Source organism: Pituophis catenifer, unplaced genomic scaffold, assembly GCF_029215685.1.
Source record: "Pituophis catenifer annectens isolate HBS135680 unplaced genomic scaffold, rPitCat1.0.hap2 SCAF_1, whole genome shotgun sequence".
Classification (NCBI taxonomy): Eukaryota; Metazoa; Chordata; class Lepidosauria; order Squamata; family Colubridae; genus Pituophis; species Pituophis catenifer.
The window spans coordinates 246,526,369-246,550,592 of NW_027256881.1; the positions used below are offsets into that span (position 1 = coordinate 246,526,369).

The 24,224-nt window shown below is 39.7% G+C and overlaps 1 protein-coding gene across 2 annotated transcripts in view; it reads right to left on the reverse strand.

The window, feature by feature from the left end:
* Positions 1–3,110: 3,110 nt before the first annotated feature.
* DUSP8 (dual specificity phosphatase 8) overlaps positions 3,111–24,224 on the reverse strand; it is a 95,888-nt gene continuing 74,774 nt past the window's right edge. For both annotated transcript variants that reach the window (XM_070957406.1, XM_070957407.1), the window contains 4 exons: positions 8,428–8,594; positions 6,789–6,948; positions 5,076–5,199; positions 3,111–4,258 (listed from right to left, as the gene is read on the reverse strand). In XM_070957406.1, the coding sequence (XP_070813507.1) occupies positions 3,139–4,258; positions 5,076–5,199; positions 6,789–6,948; positions 8,428–8,594 (1,571 nt within the window). In that variant the 3' untranslated portion in view covers positions 3,111–3,138. The remainder of the gene's footprint in view (positions 4,259–5,075; positions 5,200–6,788; positions 6,949–8,427; positions 8,595–24,224) is intronic.

Here is a 24,224-nt window from a genome sequence, read left to right on the forward strand (position 1 = left end):
TTCCCAAGGAAGTGACCCACTGAGGGTTAAACCCTCTGCTTGGTTGAGCTCATCTACACAGTCAGTGGCTTACAAATAATCTCCCCTACTCCACCAGAAAACCAGCGGTGTGTAGTATTTCTCAATCTTCTCCACCAGAAACATATTTGAATCTGCCTACTGTTCAGTAATGTGAAACCCATTTTTTCTCATCTAAGGCCAGCCCTAGTATCAAGTTGATTGAGCAGGGTGTTTCTACCAGTCAGAAGTGATCTATTTTACATTTGTCATTTTATTACCATATTTTAACAGCTGGGAATAGGTCCAATTATCCACTTGTGGTGTGAAAAAAATCCTGAGCTATGGCCTCTTCTGATTTAAGATATACCGTATTTTTTGGTGTATAAGATGCACTCCCCTCCCCCAAAAGTGGGTGGAAGTGTCTGTATGTCTTATAGAGCGAATGTTGCTGAAGCCCCACCCACCGGCCTCTGTCTCCCAGCAATTTGCCTCCTTGCAGCAAACTGCCACCCATTGCCACCGACTATTGCTGCCTCCGCACACCCCATTTTCGGCCCGTTCCAGGCAGCGGGGATAGGCGGTGGCTGAAAACGGGGCACGCAAAGGCCGAAAATGGGGTGCACAGAGATAGAAATAGGTGGTGGTGGCGATCCCCGCAGCCTGGAACAGCTGATAGGTGGTATTCCGGGAGGCTGATCCAATCGCCAATCAGCTGTTTGTGCTAAATCAGGCTGTGCTGAAGCTGACCAGGCTGTCTGCTCTTTGCTGCAAGGAAGCAAATTGCTGGGAGGCAGAGGCAGGGTTTTTTTTTTTCCTTGTTTTCCTACCCAAAAGCTATGTGCGTCTTATAGTCTGGAGCGTTTTATAATCTGAAAAATTATAATTATACTTATAAAAATTATAATTATACTTATAAAAAGTATAATCTGGTACATCTTTTAAAAGGGGCCAGAGAAACCTTTCCTCCCCCTAAGAAGAAAAATGTTACCTGCAGAAAAACGTTCATCCAAATTACTTCCCAGTGACTTATTTAGATAAAACCTTCAAAACTAGTTTTCTTGTCTCGGTCATCGACACGAATTTCTTAAATTCAAGACAAAATCTCTGATCAAACTGAAGTCCTTAATAACATTCTAGAGGCTTAGAAGATACCGGTAGATGATGAAAACTGAATTTGGGATGGGTGCTTCACATTACATCTAAAATATTCTTTATCTTTTCTAGAACTTCATTTCTTGAAAGGCTGTTCACTTTGATGACCTGCTAAGTGAACTTTGTCTTTGGACTATTTGCTCACTGACTGATTTGCATTCACTGAAAAATCCCTGATCGATGGTGAATGAATACTTAGAGGAGACAAGAGATTTTGGATGGTGAACTGAAGCTAAAATGTCGGTTCTTGCAGTAGTAAAAAGACACTGCCTCCTGGCAGCTTCCCTAAAATAGGCCTGAGGATATTTAAGAGATTTTTACTCTAGTACCACAACATAATTTATTCAACATTTCCATGGTCTTAGTTCTCCAAAATTCTCTTCCACCTCCATCTGCCTTCCACAGATGCTGGGTTTAACATTGTTTGAACAAGAGGAGTCATTCAGAGTAGCCTGCCTTTGGGTTTAAGAGCCCACCAGTTCTCCTAAGTCAATGGGAAATTAAATACTCTGGCCTTCTGAAAGCCCTCCCCACTGAAAAAAAAAACTCTGGGTTTAGATCTAATGTGCTCCTTTTACAGGTGGCACATATTTAATTGAATACATTGCTCCTATGCAGACTGCTCCCCCTTCCTATTTTTTCTTATAGCTAAGCCTACTCTTACAGCCACAGCTCTCATTATTATCCCCTGCTCAGACCCAGGAAGGAGAAGGTTTTATGGCTTTGATTGCAAGGTGTGATAGAACAAGGAAAATAAAGAAGCATTAAGAAGAATTCCTGGCTCAGTTTGAGTTAAAGATTTTCTCACTTTTTTTAAAAAATAAAAAGCAGATGCCCATACACACACACACACACATGTGCACACACACACACACACACACCTCTTTTATCTCTTTTGGGGGTGCCTCCACCACTGATGCAAGCCTTTGAAGGAGCCACAGGCCTAAGATATTGCTTTGAAACTCGTGTTTCAGATTTAAATACCATATACATAAAAACAGAGCTGGAGTGCTGCCCCTACATTGTCTGAAAATCATTGCCAGAATGAACAGCTTCAAATAAATTAGAAAGAAAAGTCGAAAATTATTTGTCTCAATAAAAACTGTAGTAAAACCTTTAAACTTTTTTTCTTTGTTTTTTTTTCTCTCTTTTATATTATTATATAATATATATTTATATATGTATAGGACTGCTGAACAGCAGCTTTAAAGAATACTAGCCAGAGAAACACAAAGGCCCATGCTCAGTATAGGAAGAGGGGAGCCTCGGAAAAGAAACCTCTCCAGGTTTCTGCACCTGAATTTGGGAAAGAGCCACCAATATATCGTCCAACCCTGATGGAATAGAAAGGAAATGCCCCAGCTGTAATAGAAATGGACAGGCAAAATCTCGATTACTTCCTATAAGTTAGATAGGAATGTACTCATTATCATTAGTAATACACTCTTCAAAGAAAAGAACCTGCTTCCCTTTAACTCTTCCTGTTGCAAATCTGCAGATCAAAGAGCAACCATTTTCCTCCAAGAAAACTTTCAACCCTCCCAAGCTTCAATTTCGCCCTAGTTTCTCTTTCAACCCCATCGTAGGACACATGCATCAGCTCTCCCCGTTCCCTCTGAAGGGGAAGAGAAAGCACCCTTTGCATGCAAAAGGAAAGGACCCAATATTTAAAGAGTTAATATACTCTCCACCTACCCAAGAAAGGGAATGTGATTGTGGTTTGTCGTGGTGGTGGAGGTAGGAACCAAAGGAGGCACTAAGCATGCACCGTTATGTTTCTTGACTTCAGATTCCTTTAGCTTCGTTTTAGCGGATATGCCCTTTGGAAATGCACACGGGCACATGAAAAAAAAAATGCTCCTACGCCCACACCCACCTTCTCCTCCGTTAAATATGTCACCCATCTTCCTCCTTGTCCCTACCTCCCTTCCCCTCCCACACCCCCAGATGCACCCACACTTGCTCTCAAATCTCACACAGTGAAAATCAGGACACCTCTATGATCTCCATGCTGCCTGAAAAGCTAGACTGTTTGCTAATTTTGCCCAGGTCTTCCCGAGATCTGCTCTCCGATAAGGTTTCTTCAAATTCCATCTGGCAGCTCCTTCTTTTGAACTGCTTCTCGGGCATGGTGTCCTCGTGCCAGCTATGCCGCACCTCTCGCTGCTCCCCTCGTTGCTTGTCCCTCAGTCTGATCTCACAGCTTGCCTGGATTGTGCTGCAGCTGAATGAGGAATAGGTGGTGGCGCTGGCAAAGAGAGTCCCACTCCCGCTGCCTTTGCTGCCCGCTGCCAAGTCTGTGCTGAAGTACCAGGGGTTCTCCGAGGAAGGCGTGCTTGGGGATTCCACGTGCATCCCCCAAGTACCAGCATTGGAGGGGGTGGTGGCTGGCTGTGCCAGCTGCTGCCCTACATTGGGAAGGCTCAGCCGAAGGGTCTGCTTGAGATTGTCCTCCATGCTGGTGCTTTTGTGCATGGCACACATCCCACTGAAATTAAGGCTCAGCCCATGGGCAGGGGAGCCTGCTTGGTGCCTGTGCTTCCGTCGTTGTCGTACTTTGGCCTCTAGAATGAAGTCAGGTCCACTGGGCCAGTCAGAACCATCTGGAAGAGGAGAGAACTGACACGTACCATTGGGACCTGAAGGGCTGTCCAACTTACAAAGCTTGGGAGTTTCCCCTACTTCGGTAGGCACCGGGATCTCCTGCCTTTGAGTAGGACAGTAGGCTGACTTGATGTCCAGAGAAAAAGAACGCTTGAGTCGGTTGGTGTCTTGGATGCGATCAGAAGATAAATGCAGCCCATTGAGTCCTTGCTGCAGTGCCATGGGTGAGACAACCTTTGAAATTCCTAGTGATCGCTCAGAGTCAATGGAGGATGTTTCCAAGATTGTGCTTTTTAATACCTCCTCAGTCTTTTCCGAGAGAGACAGAGTCTGTGGTCTATTACCTTCACAAGTCTCAAAGTATTCTTGCTGGAGTTCCCCTTCCCCTTTCTCTCCTTGGGCCTTCAAAGCCTTGAGTAGCTTCAAACTTCTCTCATACTCTAGGAGTTGACCTAAGAAGTTGAAATTGGGTGAAATGGAGGGACGTCTGTCTTTGACAAACCTGTCGGGGCAAGCAAAGAGCCATGATTATTACATGGCATTTTCTTACTTTCAATAAAGATATATTTTATAGACCTTGAAAGCATTACCAGGATTTTCAACATCTAATCAGCAAGCCATGGTTGTAAAAGATTCTTAACTCAAAGCAACACTAGAAACACAAATTATATTTGTCTTTCCCACATGCCCATGGCTTTAAAAAGTAGAGATATATTTAAGGATCTCTCCTTATCCAATAGAAGTTCAATTGTTACCAAGTTCCACAAATTTCAAGGATCTATATGGTAATCTATATGGTGATTCCATATCCATATTTAAGCCCTTTCTGTATATAGAGTATTAGTTCAGCACTTAATTTTTTTGTGCAGTGTGCCCTATCAGCAGTTTTTTTTAATAAAAAAATTACTGTGAATCACAAACTGACTAAATTTACATGTGAATGATCCCAAATGGTCAAAGAATGGGAGCCAATCAGCAGGTGAAATTGAAGTGGCTACCACAAGCCTGACAGTTACATAAATCAACTTCTAAGTTTACACTAAGAAAGAATTAAGAATTAGAACTTCACAAAAGGCCATTCCCTCACTGGCATAATATTTATGGTATTGTTTCCTTTTTATGTCACCGCATTTTTCTTTCTGTGGGGGGGACATGTAGAGAAAACAAAGCTTGATTCCAAAAATAGCTGTCAAAAAAATAAAATAAAAATAAAACCTGTCCTAAGGAACTTTTGAGGATTGGGTGGGAGGGAAGAACCAGTCAACCAGCTATCTCCTTGAAAAGGAAAAAGAACCATTATCTTCTAGAAATCCACCTACCTGTAGGCATCATCTGAAGACATGCCCATGGTCTTCATGATGTATGCAATGGCAATGGTGGCCGATCGGGAAATCCCTGCCAAGCAGTGCACAATCACCTGGCAGCTAGAAACCTTGGCCTTATCTGCAGGACAAGAAGACAAGGGATCACTTCAAACACAGAAACCTTAAAGGCTACCAAGACTCATTTCAGATTTGGTGAAGTAAAGGCAACCCCAAGAAAGCTTATCTTATCAAATCTGAAATCTTAAAATGTGTCATAAACTTCTTGGTTGTTTTTGTTGCTACAGACTAACATTGCTCTCCCTTGGAGACCAGAAAGAAGAAGCAATAAATTATATGAACAAGATATTTATCTCTGCACAAATGCTTTAAGTCAAAACTTGCTTTAACCTTGTTTTGATTGGTGGGGGTGGGATTTTCACTCCAATAACCTGAACACTACGCCATCATCATTTGTGCATTGACATCCTTATGCAAATGACATCATTTGTATAGTAACGTCATTATATAAATTATGGACTGTTTCAAATTCCATTATATTAAGTTTCAGGTTTCACTGTGCTTGTCATACTGGTTACACAACTCTTGCGTTTAGCTTGCAGCAAGGAGAGGGAATCTGAGGCTCTAAGACTACAGCTCTAATTAGCCCAACCAGCATGACCAGTAGTCTGAGATGAAAAAATGTTGTAAACCAATTGTATGTTCCATATATAACATGGGAATCAGAGAAATATACTTTCCTTGCATAATGCAAATTTAAAATAATTTAAAATAACCAGACAGGCAAATACATCCTTCATCCCTTATGAGGGTGTGATTTCATTCTTAGAGCCTGGACTATGGCTGTCTATTTGACAATCATTTGCAACAAATTGTGTTGCTTTGACATGATAAAAATTACGGAATGAATAAAGCCCAGATTAAAAATCTGGGCACAGAATGCATTTATTTAAGCACAGCATCAACTAAATAAATCAACAAATATCAGCATTGTTTGCAAATCTTCCATCCATCCATCCATCCATCCATCCATCCATCCATCCATCCATCCATCCTTTAGATATTTTGGATGTCAACACTCCTAAATCCTAAAGGTCATTATGGGAGTTGATTCAATACTCCAGAAGGTACCAGGATGGTCAAAAGTGCTTTCACAGACTATCCGAAACACTGCCTACATTCTGTGTCTTAAGAAATAAATAATTTCTTTGTACATATTAACAAATACTATCTGAATAAGCGTGGTTGTTCTGAAGTTTAAAAACCATATTCCTCAAAGGAAAGAGCAGTATTATCTCAAGTAGTACTAATTGTTTCTCTGTGATATCCAGATTTACGTTAGTCTTATTATCTGGGCATCAGCACCAGGAAATATTTTGTACAAAGGTCCACCATCCAAGGGAAGGCTGGTATTTTGCACACCATAGATCACGAGTGAGGAACTATGGCCCTGTTATGAGCTGTGGACTTCAACTCCCAGAATTCCTGAGCCAGCAGGAATTCTGGGAGTTGAAGTCCACAAGTCATAAAGGGGCCATAGTTCCCCAGCTCTGCCATAGATCTTAAAATATGGGATCAATGGAACAGGAAAAGGGGAACTGAGCAATTTGGACATCATTCCAAAACCTTTTGCATTGACAGCAGAGAAACTGAAAAGGTATAAAAAAACAACGACCTTCAAGAGCTCTTTACCAATAAGACTGGTCTTACCAATGAACTCAATCGATTTATCCAGCCAAGGAAGCAGTTTCTCACAGTAATTGTCATTGACTGGAATGCGCATGAAGTGACTGTCATTGATGAAATCTGGCTTGGGACATGAATTGCTGGCGTTGAGAACATAGCTGATCCCATTCTGGGTCATCAGGTCCTGAAGGGGAAAAAAAAAAAGAGCTAGGTTCTTTCATTTGTCAATCATTGCAGAATCCTCTCCCCTATTCTTCCACAGGTTCTGATTATGCTCTAGTTTTAAGAGGCAGTGGAAATCCAGAAGATCTTGAAGTACAGTTCTCAGCAGCCACAGTCAGTATGGCCAAAGAGGAGGAACTTCGACAACGTTGGGAAGGTTACAGATCTTCCACTGCTAGACTTTGTCCTCCTTTCTCCCTTGAATCTCCTACTAGACTGTCTGCCATCAGGGGTTCTGTAGCCATAGGGGGTTTCTATGTATTTTAGCTGCCAGTTTAAAATAGTTGAGCAGCTTCTTGTCATAGCGAACAGCTGCACCTTCAATAACAACATTTTCAGACATTTGAAATGCTTTTATGGCATAAACTCCCAATGGAATCAGATCCATGTACTTCTTGTATTTTCCAATGGGAAAAGAAAATAGGCTTGCAGTGTGTCTTCTAAGAGAGGAATGGACTTTGGGGAAAGGCTACAAGACATTTCCACGCATTAAATCATAAGGCATTAGGGTATTCCAAATATTGCTTTGCTACAGTGAAGGGGAAAAAAAACCCTAAATACAACATAGACGGTTCCCTATGTTTCAAGGGCAACACGATGTTCCTCTTGATGAGTTACCATTTTTCTCCACAGTCCCTGTGCAATAAACTCTAACCTCCGATTCTAGGAGCCAGCCAAACTCCCAAGCTTACATTCTTAGCATTTTTTCATTCTTGTGTCTTTCCACTCCCTGTATAAAATGTTATTTTCTTCCTTTCTGCACCTCTAATTTAGATGCTTCCTCCCACCTCCCTGTGAGCAATACGCTACTGGCTCCCTCTGGCCTGGGATACATGCCCACTGATATTGTAATAATGACTTCTTTCTTATTCTTTCTTTCCTGCAGTCCTATCATAGCCAAAGCATTCTGGCACCTTTTGAAAGGACAGTGCTGCTCTCCCTCCCTTCTCTTCCATTCCCAATGCTCATCTTTATGCATTTGGGGGCCCTCTCAAAGGATTTTTTTTTCCCCTTGCAAATGTAGGCTGCACTGCCTACACTCTCTGGCACCTCAACTTACCATCAGTCACAGCTGAATGCCAAGGCTAATACCTCATCCTCTGGCTGGACATGGAAAAGCTGAAGTCAATGTTGTTCTTTAGCCTGGCTGGCACCGTACACTGGCAATGCAAAACTGGCTCCCCTCACATAACATTTCTTAGGGACAGCCTCACCATCCTGGCATTCCCACTGCTAATGCCTTTAATGCTTCAAGGGAAGCCTATGAAGTCTCTGTCTCTGCACACTTCAGAGATCCAGAAAGACTCGGTTGTTCAACGGGATGGTGTACGATTACGCACAGGTAGCAAATGACTCTTCTTGGGAATGGCCCTTAGCGCTTTTACAGAAGAAGATACAGATTCTACAAGACAAGTCCATCTCCCTCAATGTCATAGAGTACCTTATTTAAGACATCTTTCTGGGAACCTAGATAGAGATGAGGCAAGATGCGTGTTGGGCCAACATTGGCCACTGGCAAGCATGGCTGAGAGATACTCATTGGCAGGATGGCAGTTGGTTTTCCTTCACAGAGTCCTGGGAAACAAGACGAGAAGGTGGCAAAGCCCCCTGAAAGAAGGAAGGGAAGGAAATATGTATTAGGAGCAATGCTTCTTTTTCATTAAATGCATTTTATCTGTAGCATTCTATACTCATTCTAATAACTTCAATATTGAACTAAACTTTCTATCTGGTGAGAGAACATTTCAATTTTTAGTCTAAAAACAGCCCTTAATTTTCATGAAAACATTAGACATGCATATAAAAGCAAATGATTGATTTTGTACCAGATTTTTTAGACATCTTACAAAGGAAATATACCTGTTCTTTAGCTAAGAATCAAGCATGGCTCTTGGGGATATTGCTATAGTTGTTATGATGTTAGGCTTTGTCAATATGTTGCGTTCCTATACTCTTTAACCATCCTTTTACTTGCCTCATTGTCTCCTTGTTTAGCAATTGCAATCTGTTCCAGAGATTTTGTCATTGAGTGAAATGGTCCCTAGGTGAACACATAACTCGGAGACAGAGAAGAAGAGACACTGCAAAGATGGCTGGTTGCTGCCAGCTCATTCAGATAAAATCTATGCACCTACACCAGGGTTTCTCTCACCCCGATATTTCCTATTGTCAGGTGCAGAAATGTGGTCATAAGCGCACACATTGGTTGGAACATGAATTTATTTTACTACTAGTTATTACCATTGTATTTGCAAATGATGGTTAACTAAGGTAGTTGCTAAGTGGGGTGTTGCTGTATTAGGTATTGCATTAGTATCAATTTCATCTCTCTTAAAAGTTTCCTGATCTCCTATTTGGTAAAACTTTCTTACAACTCTGTTTCATAAAACAGAATTTCATACACATACATCATATCTTAGAATTATAAAATTATTACTCAGTTAAGAATAATATTCAGTTAATTCAGTTAAGAAACATAATTAAATAAATATTAATGTGAAAAAAGAAAAACAGGATGAGCAAAGAAAATATGGTTAGAGGAATGAATTAAATTATTGACTTCAGTTTCTCATTCCTCCTTAGTTCATTTGATCCCTTTTACATCTTTTTGAAACTGTTAAAAATATACATACAAATGTTATTAGAAAAATCCACATTTTTACAATAGTTCCCCTACATTATTTTTCGTTACTCCCATACTTATTTTGTGACTTTTCTTTAAATTCCGACATGTACCCCACAAATTTGTGAGAATTGTGAATATTAAAAGATAACTATATCCTAGTTTGCACATTTATTTTGTAAACAGCAATAGCACTTGGACTTATATACCACTTCATAGTGCTTTACACTCTCTAAGTGGTTTATAAATAACAGCATATTGCCCCCAACAATCTGGGTCTTCATTTTACTGACTTTAGAAGGATGGAAGGCTGAGTCAATCTTGAGCCAGTCAGGATCAAACTCCTGGCAGTGGGCAGAGTTAGCCTGCAATACTGCATTCTAACCTATGTGCCACCACAGCTTTTGCACATTTTTAAAATCAAAACTCAAATGGATACAATTCTTTCTTCTTTCTTTAAGTCAGTTTGATAAAAAAAACCCAACAAAACAAACTGGAAAATGAACCTCAGACCTAAATTCCATAGTTCTAGAAACTTTAATAAATTTAAATCCAATAAGAGTCATCAATCAAAGCCTCTCAAAAGAACGAGTAAGTATTTTCTAGAATTCTTCAGACTTATAGCACATTGTTCAAATAGGAATTCTGGATCCTTGGAGAAATATACCATTTTTATGGATGAATACTTGAAAAGAATTCTATAAACCAACAAGGGAAATCACTTAAGACTTTGGTAAATAACTGTATTATCTAAAGCAAGAGACGAGGGGTACTTACAACAATGTTTCTGTCAAGACAAACATCAGTTTGCATATACTGCACGCTCCAATAAAAATCCACATTTTAAACCCGAGATTAATGAGTCAGCTCATTTATCATATGCATTAATCATTTCATTCTTTCAGTGCTTACTGTAATGACAGTGGTTGGACTTTCCCTTCACCGTTCTTTTTCTATTTTCAAAGCCACTTTCAAGATTGCCTGTTTATCACCCATCGATTCCAACAGTTTACAGAATCTATGCTATCTAATAAAAATCCCAAGTTAAGAACCCTGTTATTTTTTGACATTACTCTTTTGGTGTTTTACAGATCACCATTTCCAGTGCATAAGCAAGCAGCATAGGTTTGTTCCAGCGTGCACATTTTTAACTGATTACAAAACAACCGAGTATCTTAGTGATGGGAAGTAGCAGATAAACAGACAGTGCTAAATAAAATAAATGGAATCTGCAGGGGGTAGGTGGGGCGTAAGTGTGTGTGCATGCGTGTAATTCTAGGAAGGCAGGAAATAAACTACCTGGACTGGAATTTGGTCAGGGCTTTGAGGGATAATTTTACTTCTCTTTTATAAATAGTCCTCTTGAGAATCTTTAGCAGTCACATGTGAGTGAGATTTGTCATCTGAGAAACGGCAGGCTGAACAGTTGCCAGTGTTGTTATATCCTGGTTTAAGAGAGTCCAAGTCAAGACAGTTGCTTTGAGCAATGATTTTAAAAATGTTTACTTCTAGAAACCATTCCTGTGCTGATTTTCCCATCGAGAAAAGTCTACTGTATTGCAGAAAATACAATACATCTGGTTTCCCCATTGACTTTGCTTGTCAAAAGGTTGCAAAAGATGATCTCATGACCCTGGGATGCTACAATCGTCATAAATGTGAGTCAGTTGTCAAGCATCTGAATGTAAATCACATGACCACAGGGATGCTGCAATGGTCATAAGTCAAAATGGTCATTTTTCAGTGCCATTGTAATTTCAAACCGTCACTAAATGAACTGTGTTGTAAGTTGAGGACTACCTGTATATCAGTTCACCCATGCCTTTACATCACTACGCACCCTCTGTATGGTCACACATTTTCTCATGTGTGTTATCACATGATTAGACATGCTGAATTAATTACTATCTGCTGAGAAATAAGAATATAATATTAAGTTTTCAAATGGTGGATCAAGCCCCACAACATACAGAAATCTGTGCCAGATCCACGATTTAAAAAAATATAAAGAAAAGGAGTACTGCAAGGCATTTGTAGGTTGCAGATGTGTCCCAGGTCTTAAAAAAAATAGAACGTTATGGATCTAAACCACATCCAAGACTTTCCTATCTTTGCACACTTCTAAAAGAGTTTTGTAGTATGTATCAAGGAAGCATAACATATCTTCTAATTAAGGAACACCTAATAAGCTATCAGATTTATCCCCGAAAAACCATTTGAAGATCATTGACTGAACCAATCACTCTTAGGATCTTTCCAAAGCACTGATCCCATAATTTTAGTTCTTGTTCCTTTGTCCATCATCTATCATCTCTGGCTGATTCACTGCCAATTCAGAAGCTGGGTTCTTATAGTTGACAGAGACCTATGTCAGTTTGGCAGTGTTTCAGCACCTTCCTCCCTTCTTTCTTTCTCTCTCTCTTGCTCCTACTCAAGTACATAAAAAAGATCTTTTCTAATTCATTCTCTGGTAACTGGCCAATTAAGCAGCCCCTTGTATAGGTTAATTAGAAAAATGAGTCTATACGTTGAGTGGGTGGTCAAGGTATTTAGACAGAGATGGCAGGAATTTATTTCTGAACAGATCCTTGAGCAACTTTAGTGCAAAACATAGTATCTGAATCATGTTTTTCAGTTTCTTTTTTTCTCCCTTTTTTAAACAGCTCATACACTCCTTAGCTATGTAACTATTTCCAAAAACTCTTCCATCATGGGAGGCTTGCTTTCATTAACTCCTAATTTGGATCTAACAGTATTTCCCCCCCCGGCAGTATCAGATTGAAAGCAAGCAAAAAGTCCACTACCAACTCCATTCGACTAAAAAAATATTGAAATATGAGTTTTCAGGATCGCTTTGTCAATTTGAGATGCAGAGAGTTAATGCAACGCTACCTCTCCCATACCGCTGTGGCATGACATCACTCTCTCAACCAGGATATTAAATCAGAATGAATGAAATGAGATTAGTGCAGGTGTCCAAGAGCTCTGGTTACTTCTATTTATTGCCCCTCTGCCTTTTGCATTCCGTTTCATCAAACCTATGTATTTCTGCCCTTTCACTTGTACCACACGTAAGATGACAGACTAGCAGTCAAAACGGAAGCATTTCCAGATGCATTTCTAAAAAAAGCCATATTACACCTACGGTAGTACAATACAACTGTTCTATCAGTTAGTACCTCACAACCTACAACAGCATTTATTCTAATTGATAGCTGTTCCTCAAGGCCAGGGCTAAGCAGCACAGGGAGTCCTCGACTTACGACCACAATTGAGCCCAAAATTTATGTTCCTAAGTGAGACACCTGTTAAGTAAGTTTTGCTCCATTTTATGGCCTCTCTTGCCACAGTTATTAAGTGAATCACTGCAGTTGTTAAGTTAGTAACGTGGTTGTTAAGTGAATCTGGCTTTCCCATTGAGTTTGTCAGAAGGTCACAAAAGGTGATCCTGTAACCTTGGGACACTGCAACTATCATAAATATGAAACAGCCTCCGAATTATGATCATGTGGCCTTGGGAATGCTACAAAGGTCGTAAGGGTGAAAATAGGTTTTAAGTTACTTTTTTCAGTGCCGTTGTAACCTCAAACGATCACTAAACAAACTGTTGTAAGTAGAGGACTACCTGTACTGATGTCAGATCTGTGGATTTAGAGAAAGATTTGACCTAACAATGCAAGACGGAGACGGGTTTTAGCAGCAAGAAGGATGCAAAGCACACTGTGCAGAACCCTCCCTCTTTCTGCTAATCAACCTCCTTTCCCAAAAAATCATTCCAAATATTCAAAACTCAAGAATGATCAATCTTTAGCATGTCCATCAGGAAAAAAAAACCTAGAATGATTTTTATTCCACGTGTGTTAATGAATATCCCATCTATAGAATCTACAAAGTGCTGTGAACAGAGAGTACATCATCCGCGCATTACTATTCAGTTCATATTTCATTACTTCCTAACTGTAGTACCGCCTTCCTGTCATATTAGAGTATTAGCAAAGAGTTTTCTCACAGAACATTACAACGGGCAACAATATGTAGTGATGGCATTCCTATTCACTCAATCAGAACTTTCCCCTAGGGTTAGCCCTGCAAATCCTGGAATCTATAGAATAAATTCATTTATTTGTCTAGCATGTTTATTATCATCATGAGAACTGGGCCACTGCTTGGATCATACAGATAGTTCTCACTTAGTGACTGCCTCATTTAGTAACCATTCACAGTTATGATAAAATATTAAATAGGGGCACTGAAAAGAGCACAGAAAAATAAAGGATAGGAATTCTGCAATTAGTCTTTAAGATTCCCAGTTGCCACTTTTTTAAAAAAAAACTTATTTATTTAAAAAGCCAATGTAATTTCATTGAAAATCCATGAAAAAAATACAAGCAAAACACTTAGCCTCTCTGAAGGTGGGGTGGCTTTTGCTTATAATCAATGCTAGCTGCCTTTCTACTTTGAAATCAAGAGAGGAAAATATAACAAGCAGGTCCTTTTACAATTATGACTCTTTGGCAGGATCTCTGGTTTGGGAATGGCATTCTCTTGGCATGAATGGAATTGAGAGAGGGAATGATTCCCTAAGTGGAACAGTGTTGGCAGAAGCAGCTCTCAGGTTTCTTGTAGTTCCTCACACTGGCAGGAAATTTGCCTGCAACCTGGCAAAAACAAATTGCTTATCCAGTCCAGAATCCCAAATCAAAGCTGCTGCAAATCTTTGACATTTTAGGTAAGATTCCCAGTCAACCACTGACATGTACTTGCACTATGCCAAGATGAAAATAAACAGAATGGATGTAAGTAGATATGAGATCTAGTATGAAGAGAGATTTTGATTGCCTACCTAGGTTCTACCTACTAGAGAGCACCTGGATCAGGGGTCGGCAACCTTAAACACTCAGAGCCACAAAGGTCCTACCTGGAAGCCCCCCATTCAATTCAAGAGCCGATTGGAAGTCCAGTTCCCCCACCATAGAGACTCCTCCTAGCATGGCATCCTTTTTCCTCTACTGACTGGAAGTCCGGTTCGCCCTCCATAGAACCTCTTTCTAGCACGGCATCCTTTTTCCTCTACCTGTCCTAACCAAAAGCACTATTCAATTGTGGAGCCAATCAGCGACAGGGAGCCGCAGCAGAGAGATGAAAGAGCCACATGCGGCTCCAGAGCTACAGGTTGCTGACCCCTAACCTAGATATTAGCAAAGATGGGAAACATCAACCTTAGAAACATGGCAACTGGACTTTTTTTTTTTTGTTGGTTCAAAACTTTTTTCGATTTATCAACTTTAGAAGTTGAAGAACTCACAGAGTATTTACATTTTTTTTTTTTGGAAGTATTTCCTTTTGTTCTGCTCAGATATGCTCTGAAGACTTCTCCAACCTACTAGTACAGATTTGGGGCAGGAGAGGTAGGAAGTATTTGTTTTATTGGTGGATGCCATTTCATCAGTGGACTAATATAATTGGACACACCCAGGAGCAACTTCCCTCTTTAAGTACCTTAAAGAATCCTAGGGATAGTAAGGCAGCCTTTCGCTGTCTGGTATCCTTTCAGAAGACACAACCCTTAATAGCTTTCTAACTCTTGGTTTTGCTTTGACAATGTATAAGGTTACACAAAAAAGGCTATTTACTGTACTATCAATAGCATTTCTTTTGGCCTCCACTGGAGCAAGAAAATTGCTTGAACTGATCACAGCAACCATAAACAATAATTTTGTACATTATCTCTTAAAACCATAATAGGAAGGCTTGTGGCACTATGTTTACTTGTAATTTGCACATGCATAAAGTACAATCTAGCCCAGCCAACAAAAACACTAGCAATCTGCCTATTAGCTGAACCACAACACGATTAAAGTAGCACTCTAAAGTGCTTCTTACCGTCTTTACATTAGCACTACACGAGCAAAAAAAAATCTAAGCCAATTACAATACAGTATATTCAGCATTCCTTGCTTCCATTAACACAAAGAATAGAAAAAAGAGAGGAAGCCTTGCCTACATGAGACAATTTTGAACCAAAAACCTTGTAAATGCTCCTCCTTGTGGGAGACATGCTTTCCTACAAGAGCTGTAAGTTTCTTAGGTGAATAAAGGGTACAAATGACCATGATGAGCATAAGATATTGGGCTTATTTAACACTGGAAAACCTACAAGGAATGTCTCTCTCAAAGTAGGTAAGAGAAAATAATAGGGAATGCGTGTGTTAGCTGTTGTGTGTGTTACTGTGTTAGATGTAGACAACACTACACAGAGACTCAATGTACCACCCACTTGGTGCTTTTGCAGTCACAGACTTTTATAACAATCTTTTTGAGAACCTCTCATTTACTGCTTGTAACCTCGGGCCATTAAGTTTAATTAAGTGTGGAGCAAACTTTCTTTCCTTGCATTTACCAAAATAAGCCTGAAAACAGGAGAGCATGGTATCTGCAAGGCACATTAACTACCAAGGCAAAGAATGTGGGCTTTTACATTTTCACACATATGACAATTGCTAAGCCAATGTTTGTGATACAAAATATTGAATCTATTTTAAAAAGAGAAAAACCAAAAATGGAGGATTTGCAATATCAGATTTCGGAGTCAAGGCAATTTAACTGGAAAAACAAAATTCATCACAGGCATATAAATCAGCTTATGTTATGAAAAGAGAATATGGAAATGGAATGGCATGGCATGGCATGGAAAGAATAGAATAGCATAGCATAGAATAGCATAGTATAGCATAGCATAGCATAGCACAGCATAGCCTAGCATAGCATAGAATAGAATAGTGATGGTGAACCTATGGCACGTGTGCAAAGAGGTGCATGTAGAGCCCCTTCTGCTGGCATGTACGACGTTGCCCCAGGTCAGATCTCTGTGGCGTTTCTTTTGTGAGCTTCTGTTTCCCTGCAAATGATGAAACAGAAGCTCATGAAAGAAAAAGATTTTACCTCTTGCCACGCTGCCGGTGTTGGGATGTCCCGCCTCCTGTTGGCCAGCTGATCTTCGGGTCTCTCCCCCGCATGAATGCATGTCCGCATGCATGTCTGCACATGCGCAGGCCCATGTCCACACATGCCCATGCATGCCCATGTCCATGCACGCATGTGTGCATGCACACGTTCGTATAGACGCATACATGTGTATCTTTCCAATACACATGGGCATGCGTGCTTGCGCAGTATGGGAACTCTGTGTCTAAAAGGTTCGCCATCACTAGAATAGAATATTCTTTATTGGTCAAGTATGATTGGAAACACAAGGAATTTGTCTCCGGTGGATAAGCTCTCAGTGTACATACTATAAGCAACATTACCTGCTACATGCTTTGGAGTTGTACAGGTAGTCCTCGACTTATGACTGCAATTGGGACCATAATTCTCCTATACTTAAATTTTCTACTTTGGTCCATTGTAAGATAGATTTTTCTAAATATATATTTTGTCTTCTGAACCCTCATCCAACCCTGGTTTTATTCCTCCTTATGTTTTCTATATTGGGTATTTTAATGTTTAAACATTTAATGTTTTACACAGATCAATCAATTCTGGAACATTCAATGTGGGAAATAAACCACATTCCCTCAGAGAAAGTGTATTGGGGGATTGCATGGCTGCTGAGGATGAAAAAAGCTTTAGGTAGGTCTCAGTTAAAAATAGGAGGATCTTCTCTCTGATATGTTTTCTTTCTGTTTCTGATACACCAGATAAGCATCAAGGATAAAAAGAAATCTGAACCGATCAGAAATCTAAAGTGATCTCTTCTCACAGGATCTTGAAATTAGGTTAAAACCAAAGAAAATTAGCAGGTGAACCAGCTATGTATCCCAACTGAAATCAGGAATCGAATAAGGAGGGAGGGGAGAAAGGCTGAGGAAGCTTCTTGGATAAGAAGCGAAATGTCTTCAAGGAAAAATAAAGTCCAGCTGCCTGTTGAAAAAGCACCTTTGGGGCTGACTTCATTGGTTTACACGAATTTTTTTCATTCTCAATTTGTGCATTTCTTGAAAAAAAAACAGTGTTGGTTTCATGTAACAAACTGTGCATCACAGAACTTTACGAAGCTTCACAGAAACTTCATAAAGCTGTTAACAAAGAGCAGAACATTCACTTCTACCTCTCTCTCTCATTGAACCTGTTTCCAGGTCAATGTAACATTTTTCAAAAAAGCAAATTGGGCTGGGGTCAGAAAAAAAATGGAATCAGGATTAAACAGTGATTTCAGATTTTTGTTAACCCTTCATTAGACATGTTTCATAAATATGAAAGCAACAAAAACTGCGAGTTAATGTGAACAGGTCCTTAGTGAAAAAGAACAAAGGAGCAAATGAAAGCCGGCTGGGCAAGTCACTGTCTTTCATCCCAACCCACCTCACAGGGTTGTTGTGGGAAAAACAGAAGGCAGGAGCATTTGGCATGTTCTCCACCTTGAGTTACACCTTGAGTGATTAACACCAGCTGTCTGCAATTACTGTAAGTTCGAATCTCTCCAAGGCTCAAGGTTGACTCAGCCTTCCATCCTTTCTAAGGTAGGTGAAATGAGGACCCAGTTTGTGGGGGCAATAAGCTGACTTTGTATAAATATACAAAAGTATGAAGGCTATTGCTTAATGCACTGTAAGCTGCCCTGAGTCTCCAGAGAAGGGCGGCATATAAATCAAATTAAAAAAAAAAATAAGGAAAAAAGCTTTGCAAAGCATGTTACTGTAATAAAGCACATATCTAGGAAGGATTAAGGTAGCCACCTTTCTTGTAAGGTTTACCTGGCAACTTGAAAAGATACACCCAGAGACAAGCTTTCAAAGCAGCCATGTGAACTTTGCAAAGGAAGTGGCTGCTTTAATATTTCAAAGAAAAATGCTGCACTTACAAAAATTCTTTTTCTAAGCACAAGTCTTTTAACTATTTCCTCCCAAGCATGTTTTCTACATGGAAAATCAGTCTACGGGAATGTGCTGGATATATTTGATTACGATACAGTTTCAAATCATCCACAAAAAGATGTCTTTAAAAAAAAAAAAAAGAAATGAAACACTAAGGTTTGTTTCAGAAATCAAATTAAAATTTATTGGACTTTTTTTTTAAAAAAAAATCATTGATTTATATCAACTCCTTTCTTGTCAGGAAAATTCCATTAATTAGTTACCAAATTGTTTAGGGTTGTTTTATATACAGGTAGTCTTTGACTTACAACAATTCATTTAGCGACCGTTCAAAGTTACAACATCCCTGAAAAAAATGACTTATGACTGTTTTTCACATTTACAACCGTTGCAGCATCCCTTAGTCATGTGGTTAAAATTCGGATGCTTGGCAACTGGTTCCTGTTTTATGACCGTTGCTGTGTCCCAAGGTCATGTTATCCCCCCTTTTGCGACCTCCTGACAAGCAAAGTCAATGGGGAAGCCAGATTCACTTAACAACCGGGTTACTAACTTAACAGCTGCAGTGAGATTCACTTAAGAGATGTGGCAAGAAAGGTCGTAAAATGGAGCAAAACTCGCTTAACAAATGTTTCACGTAGCAACAGAAATTTGGGGCTCTATTGTTGTGGTCGTAAGTCGAGGACCACCTGTACACATAAAGCCGTGAGCTAACTTAACATCAGCATAGCACTTATTTGCAATCTGCATTTTGGCATGAATCAATTGCACATCAGTTGTGAATTAACTGAAAACCAAACCATACAAAACCTCCACCACTCACAGGTCAGATCTCTATGCCGGCACTTGATCAAACACCGAGGGAAGCCTGCAATTCACGGTCTACCACATTTAAAGAACAATATCCCTCCCACCCTTCCTTCTGTTTCGTGCCATATCAAATAAAGAAAACTTAAGCAAGTTAGATTCCTTTTTAATATGCATGCATTTTACACTGATTTTCTTTAACTGAAAGGTCACTGCATTTCCTTTTATATTCTGCCCATCAAGTATACCTGGACAGCATTTAAAAAAAAAAACAAAGACACTTCAATTGCCAGAAATAGCAAGAATTGACTCTGATTTAGTTTGCTCACAATAATTCAAGCCAAAATATTAGCTCCAGTGCTATTAAATCCTTTGCTTCACTGCAGATCGTGATTTAATACTTGTCTTTGTTCTCTAAAGATGCAAGATCCCCACGGATGCCAGGCAAGGCTGGAAGATAAAATATACACCGACAAGCCACCAGATGTCGCCAGGAGTTGAGCAGCCATATAAATTTTTTTACTAAAGAAAAATTAAAAAAAAAATAAAATAGTTGTACTAAAATACACCCAAGAAGACTTCAAGCCAATCCAGATCCTCTATGGAGATGACGGAAAGCTGTAGCGAACCTCTGTGCTAAGATGCAGCTTTTCAAAAAGATGCATGAGAGTGGAACTGTTGCAACCCCATTCAGCTAAATTTTAAGCTCAGTTTATCTCCAGCTTCCACAACTTTCTTCAAATTTGTTAGTGCCATAGTAATTTCTTTTACGCACCGGAAGGCAATGTTTGTTGTTCGTTCCTATGTTAACAGTTCTAAGGAATAATCTTAATCTCTTTGTTCAGCAATGGGGATCAAGTACACCAACATGTTCATACGATTCTAAAGCATTCCACACTGGAGGCATAAAAGAGGAAATTTTCTTTTCCTTTCTATGAAGGACTCCATTGCCTCAAGGGAATTTCTTATGGGGGATATGCCAACATTTATCATGCCTATTTGCTTTTTAAAAAAATACCTTTTTTTACTATGTTGCTATTTTTATTCTGAAGAAAGAGAAAGAGGATGTGAGTTTCTCTCTCTCTCTCTCTCTCTGTGTGTGTGTGTGTGTGTGTGTGTGTGTGTGTGTGTGTGTGTGTGAGAGAGAGAGAGAGAGAGAGAGAGAGAGAGAGAGAGAGAGAGAGAGAGAGAGAGAGAGAGAGGAGACACAGAGAGAGACAGTGAGAGAGACAGTGAGAGAGACAGAGAGAACGAGAGAGACAGAGAGACAGACAGAGAGAGAGATGAAATTAAGGACAAGAAATAAAATGACCAAAAACTACAGATTGTCCTCTCTTGGTTTAAGAGACAGTAAAGTAGTCCACACTTATAAACCGTCCCACTATATATATGTATAGTGTATGTATATGTATATGTATGTATATATGGAAAGACCTGTTTCCACCATCCATTACCCAGGTGCATGATTTTTAAAGAGTGGGAATCATCCACTTCAATGAACAGCATGGTATTTATTTCAAATGAGGGGTAGAACATAGGCCTGAACTATTTCATACTAGCAGTGTTAATATATCTGTCCTCTACACTAATGAAACATGTGTAGAAGTTAAATTAGAAGACTTTGGTCTTAGAAGGAATCTTATATGCTATATGGGTGTTTGTGGGTGGGGTAGTTGTAAAATACTAAGGTGGACCAAAGATTGTACTTCAGGTTATTTAGCATCTAAGATTCTTGTTCCTATAATTAAAAATATTTTAATTGCTTCATGGTGAATCAAAGGTTTTTTGAGGCAAGCATTTTTTGTTAAGAATACGAAGGTGACATGTTTGAATGATATATTCAATGTACAGAAGGCAGGTTAAAAAAAAAAACCCTCAATTCCTCAAATGTCAAAAACAGAAAGAAGAGAGGAGAGGCACCTCCCCCCCCTTTTAATTTTATAAGAATGAATTCGGTGCCTTCTTGGAAGATCAGGAAGAGCCTACATGGGGAGGTTGGACTTCCTGTTGTAAATCTCTGAGAAAACCCAAGTCTCTGACTTCATATTGCCTCCAGCATCTCTGTCTTAATTAGAAGATTGGGTGAGAGTGTGGGAGGAGGGGGAAAGAAGAGAGAAGCTGCCCCTTTTGCTTAAAAGAAGCTTCTGTATGTTTTCTTGTAAGCAGGGCCAACAATGAACTCAGCCTTTGAAAATCTTGCAGGGTGCTTCACAAGAGAGCTTCCTTTTTTTTTGCTAAAGAGCCTGCTACTTGCCACTCAATCCCCTGAGTGTGAGACAACAGTCCAGATTTGCTTCTTTTGTTCCCACACAAAGCAGTCATACGCTGTCTGTTTGGTCACCAGCAAAACCCACTCTTTTTTTTTAAAAAAAATAACCACACACACAAAGCTTTTCTTTAGGAATCTTTAGAATAGGGTGGTATACAAATCATGTGAATCAATCGTCCATCTATCAATCAGCAAACCTCTCTGATCTAGCTGAACGAGTTGGAGACGTGATGCTTCTTTCAGGAAAGCTGTTGCTTCTTTCCCCCACCCTCTGCCTTCAGTAGATTTTAAGAAGAAAGGCAGGAAGGAAAAAAAAGAAGAAGAAGAAGAAGAAAAACCATGAAAAAGAGAATATAGACCCATGATGGCAAAGCTATGGCACATGTGCCGGAAGTGGCACACAGAGCCATCTCTTCGGGCATGCCAGCCATCGCCCGTTGATCTTCTAGGGTCCAGCAGGAGCACCGAAAACTGGAAGAGCAGCTCCCTGGCGCACATGCGTGTACCGAGAAACTGAGCTTCCGGTTTCCAGCGCACATGCATGCTAGCCAGCTGGTCTTTGTGCACGCATGCGTGCCAGAAACCAGAAGACCAGGTGATCCGCGCACATGGGCATGCTGGAAACTGGAAGCTCAGCTTCCTGGTGCACATATGCACGCCAGGGAACTGCTCTTCTGGTTTCTGGCGCTCCTGTGTGTGCACGCTGGGGAGCTGCTCTTCTGGTTTCCGGAACTCCGTGCCGAAAAGGTTCACCAACACTGATATAGACAAATATATCGTTTTGCTTGAGGTGATTATGCATCAGGTCAGTGCCTTGCCATGCTAAGGATGTAGGGGTGAAATGAAAGGGAGGATGGAGACAGGCAGAGGTGTGATGAGGAAGAGGAAGGACGTACAGGATAAGCCACAACCTAAACGGATGAAAATAAAAGCAAAAGGTGATGGGAAGAAAAGGAAAAGAGAAAATATTGCTTTAAAAAAAGCACCAAATCTTTTAAATCCCTATTTTGGTTGGGTTTTATCTTTATATTTGGCACATATATTTAAAGACAAAAAAAAAAAAAGGGAACTCTGAATTTAACACTCTTGCTTAGAATGTACATTTGCTTTCATGTTGCTTTTAATGTTTTTTTAAGAAACCATGACTTTAACATGAAGGGTTTTTTTTTTTTAAGAGGGGGAAATATTAGGATTTTTTAAAAAAGTTTTTTGAATCAATTCTTAAAGTTGGACTAGATGATATATCCAGAAGAAGAAAAAAATCTGCTCAAGAATGCTGTATGAATTTTCCCCAACTTGCAACTTGCTATGGTCAGTATAAAGATGGATAGCTAAATCAGGGTGACAGGGATGCATCAGGCCAAAAATAGTTCACCACTTAAGACCACGCATGGGGCAATGACATTTGGCATCCTTTCGCCTGCTCCCCACCATAATAGGATTAGCATAAGTCAGAGTTAGCTTCCTTCCCCAAGCCCAACCTCAAATGGAGCTCACACCTTATATCAGCTTCATTAGGTCACCCCTGCTGCACTAATTCTTCATCATATCCTTTTTTGTATTATCCAGGGCACTGAGAATGTTCTGCATATTTCTCTTGCAGTCTCACTGCCTTCCCTTGTCCAAGCCAGGAGAACATCTGCTGTTTTACCATGACCTTTTAACGAAAGATGAGAGAGATTCTGGGGAGAAAATATATATATAAGCTGCTCTTATGTTCTCCAGAAGCTGCTTCTTTTGATATTGTGCTCTCAATGGCTTTAGGATCTCACACCAGACTCCTTTTTAAAGGCTATTAATGCTTACTAGATCTCTGCTATCTGGCCTCTTCCTGCTTCAGTGTGCTGGCACATCAGTTGATCTCCCTTTCCATGCTATCAATGTTCACTTTGCAGCACCACAGTTCAAGGCTCACCCATTTCTATCTTCTCCAAGTCAGACTTTTTGAAAGCAATTTCATATTTATTCCATATTCCACACATCATTATCAATATACCTTTCTCTTTTTTTGTCTCTATGTGATTTATCCATATTTATATACTTAAAGAAAGATCAGTTGTTTCCATTTAACAGATTAGAAATTATTACTTCTTAATTATCCCAACATGGACCAGAAAGAACAGGAAACCTAATTTCATCAGTACTCCCATCTTTCGTACCTAAGCATAATAGGCATTTTCTTTCTAGGTGCCTAATTTTCCTCTTGCTGAGGGAAAATATATGCCAGATGCAAACAGATGTGACTGTATTAATCAGAAAGAATAACCTAGGATAATGTTTGACAATGTGATGCTCTCCAATGGCTACAGTAAATGTGGTAAACCAGGAAAATTGAAGAATGTATTAGCTGTATTAGGAAATCATTTTGGTTCACAAGTGCCCAACAGGTAATTTCAACTATATGCAGAAAAATTAGAAAGATGTATATAACAGCTCTCAACCTGTCATATTTTTTTGCTGAATTTTTGCCAACTCTATTCTACTTTCTGACCACAAAGGCTTGTATAACCAGGAAATCAGTCTGAAAAAGCAACAATATGAAATAGTGGTAGCCTTGAAGAATCAGTGTTTATGTGCTGCTGATCCAGATTTTCCCTCTGGTTCATGTATTTTACTTAGACCAGCTTTACAGGTTCTAAGCAGAGAAAAATGTGTCATAACCACAA